This window comes from Hylobates moloch, unplaced genomic scaffold (assembly GCF_009828535.3).
Source record: "Hylobates moloch isolate HMO894 unplaced genomic scaffold, HMol_V3 SCAFFOLD_6270, whole genome shotgun sequence".
Lineage (NCBI taxonomy): Eukaryota > Metazoa > Chordata > Mammalia > Primates > Hylobatidae > Hylobates > Hylobates moloch.
This window is the reverse complement of record NW_026658545.1, coordinates 1-2918: the sequence shown is the minus strand read 5'-3', so window position 1 is coordinate 2918 and position 2918 is coordinate 1. Positions and strand designations below refer to the sequence as shown.

The 2918-nt window shown below is 50.8% G+C and overlaps 1 protein-coding gene across 1 annotated transcript; it reads right to left on the bottom strand.

Annotated features, from left to right (window-relative positions):
- Positions 1-735: 735 nt before the first annotated feature.
- LOC116465560 (mucin-3A-like) lies at positions 736-2900 on the bottom strand (the record flags this gene model as incomplete). Its single annotated transcript, XM_032148581.1, has 3 exons — positions 736-779; positions 869-1977; positions 2182-2900. Coding segments are annotated over 3 exons (1872 nt in total), but the record flags the coding sequence as incomplete, so codon positions are not given.
- Positions 2901-2918: the final 18 nt, after the last annotated feature.

The window sequence follows — 2918 nt, the reverse complement described above, 5'->3', positions numbered from 1 at the left end:
CTGTGTGAGACGATCTCAGTGGTGGCGATCAAAGAATTGAAGGTGGGCATACTGTATGAGGTGGTCTCAGTGGTGGTGATTGAAGAAGTGAAGCTGGTACTACTGTGGGATGTGGACTCAGTGATGGTGGTTAAAGCAGTAAAGCTGAGAGTACTGTGTGAGGTGGTCCCAGTTGTAGTGATCGAAGAAGTCAAGCTGGAAGTACTGTGTGATGTGGCGTCAATGGTGGTGATCGAAGAAGTGAAGCTGGGAGTACTGTGGGATGCGGTCTCGGTGCTGGTGATCAAAGAAGGGAAGCTGGGAGTACTGTGTGAGGTGCTCTCGGTGGTGGCAATCGAAGAAGTGAAAATGGGAGTACTGCGTGAGGTGAACCCTGTGGTGGCGATCGCAGAAGTGAAGCTTGCAGGATTGTGTGAGGTGGACTTGGTGGTGGTGATCAAAGAAGTTAAGCTGGGAGTACTGTGGGATGTGGTCTCCATGGCAGTGATCAAAGAACTGAAGCTGGGAGTACTGTGTGAGATGGTCTCGGTGCTGGTGATCGATGAAGTGAAGCTGGGAGTACTGTGTGAGATGGTCTCAGTGGTGGCGATCGAAGAAGTGAAAATGGGAGTACTGTGTGAGGTGATCTCTGTGGTGGCAATCGCAGAAGTGAAGCCCGGAGGACTGTGTGAGGTGGACTCGGTGGTGGTGATCAAAGATGTGAAGCTGGGATTACTGTGTGAGGGAGTCGCAGTCTTAGTGATCGAAGAAGTGAAGCTGGGAGGACTGTGTGAGGTAGTCTCGGTGGTGGGGATCAAAAAAGTGAAGCCTGGAGGATTGTGTGAGGTGGTCTCGGTGGTGGTGATGGAAGAAGTGAAGATGGGAGTACTCTGTGAGTTGGTCTTTGTCATGGCGATCACAGAAGTGAAGCTGGGAGGACTGTGTGAGGTCGACTTGGCGGTGGTGATGAAAGAAGTGAAGCTGGGATTACTGTGTGAGGGGGTTTTGGTGGTAGTCATTGAAGAAGTGAAGCTGGGAGGACTGTGTGAGGTGGTCTCGGTGGTGGTGATTGAAGAAGTGAAGCTGGGAGTACTGTGTGAGGTGGTCTCTGTGGTGATGATTGAAGAACTGAAGCTGGGAGTATTGTGTGAGGTTATTTCGGGGGTGGTGACTGAGGAAGTGAAGTAGGGAGTACTATGTGACCTGGAATCAGTGATGCTGATTGAAGAAGTGAAACTGGGAAAACTGTGGGATGTGGTCTTGGTTTTGGTGATTGAAGTAGTGAAGCTGGGAGTACTGTGTAAGATGGTCTCGTTAGTGGTGATTGAAGAAGTGAAGGGGGGAGTACTGTGTGAGGTGCTCTTTGTGCTGGTGATTGAAGAAGTGAAGCTGGGAGTACTGTAGGATGTGCTTTTGGTGGTGGTGATTGAAGAAGTCAAGCTGTGAGTACTGTGGGGTGTGATCTTGCTGGTGGTGATCAAAGAAGTGAAGGTGGGAGTACTCTGTGAGATTGTCTCAGTGGTGGTGATTGAAGAAGTGAAGCTGGGAGTACGGGGTGAGGTGGTCTCAGTGACAATTGAAGAAGTGAAACCAGGAGTACTGCGTGAGGTGGTCTCGGTGGTGGTGATTGAAGAAATGAAGCCAGGAGTACTGTGTAAGGTTGTCTCGGAGGTGGCGATAGAAGAAGTGAAGCTGAGAGTACTGTGTGAGGTGGTCTCGGTGGCAGTGATTGAAGAAGTGAAGCCGGGAGTACTGTGTGAGGTGGTCTCGGTGGTGGTGATCAAAAAAGTAAAGCTGGGAGTACCGTGTGAGGTGGTCTTGGTGGTGGCAATTGAAGAACTGAAGCCGGGAGTACAGTGTGGGATGTTCTCGGTGGTGGTGATGGGAGAAGTCAAGATGGGAGTACTGTGTGAGGTGGTCTCAGTGCTGGCGATTGCAGAAGTGAAGCTGGGAATACTGTGTGAGGTGGTCTCAGTGCTGGTGATCAAAGAAGTGAAGCTGGAAGCACTGTGTGAGGTGGTCCCCGTGGTGGCGTTCGAAGAAGTGAAGCCAGGAGTACTGTGTGAAGTTGTCTTGGTAGTGGTGATTGAAGAACTTAAGCCGAGGGTAGTGTGTGAGGTGGTCTTGGTGGTGACGATCAGAGAAGTCAAGCTGGAAGTACTGTGTGAGGCGGTCTCAGTGCTGGTGATTGCAGAAGTGAACCTGGCACTACTGTGTGAGGTGGTCTCGGTGGTGGTGATCAAAGAAGTGAAGCTGGGAGTACTGTGTGAGGTGGTCTCGGTGCTAGTGATTGAAGAAGTGAAGCTGGGAGGACTGTGTGAGGTGGTCTCAGTGGTGGTCAAAGAAGTGAAACTGGGAGGACTGTATGAGGTGGTCTCGGTGGTGGTGATCGAAGAAGTGAAGCTGGGAGTACTGTCTGAGGTGGTCTCAGTGCTGGTGATTGAAGAAGTGAAGCCGGGAATACTGTGTGACGTGGTCTCAGTGGTGGTGACCACAGAAGTCAAGCTGGGAGTACTGTATGATATGGAATCAGTGGTGGTGATCGAAGAAGTGAAGCTGGGAGTACTATGTGAGGGTGTCATGATGGTGGCAATCGAAGAAGTGAAGCTGGGAATACTGTGTGAGGTGATCTCAGTGGTGCTCATTGAAGAGGTGAAGCTGGCAATACTGTTGGACGTGGACTCGGTGATGGTGATCAAAGAAGTGAAGCTGGGAGAACTCTGTGATGTGGTCTTGGTGGTGGTGATTGAAGAAGTGAAGCTGGGAGTACTGTGTGAGGGGGTCTCCTTGGTGGTGATCAAAGAAGTGAAGCTGGGAGTACTACGTGAGGGTGTCTCGATGGTGGCAATCGAAGAAGTGAAGCTGGGAATACTGTGTGAGGTGGTCTCAGTGGTGGTGATTGAAGTAGTGAAGCTGGTAGTACTGTGGGATGTGGACTC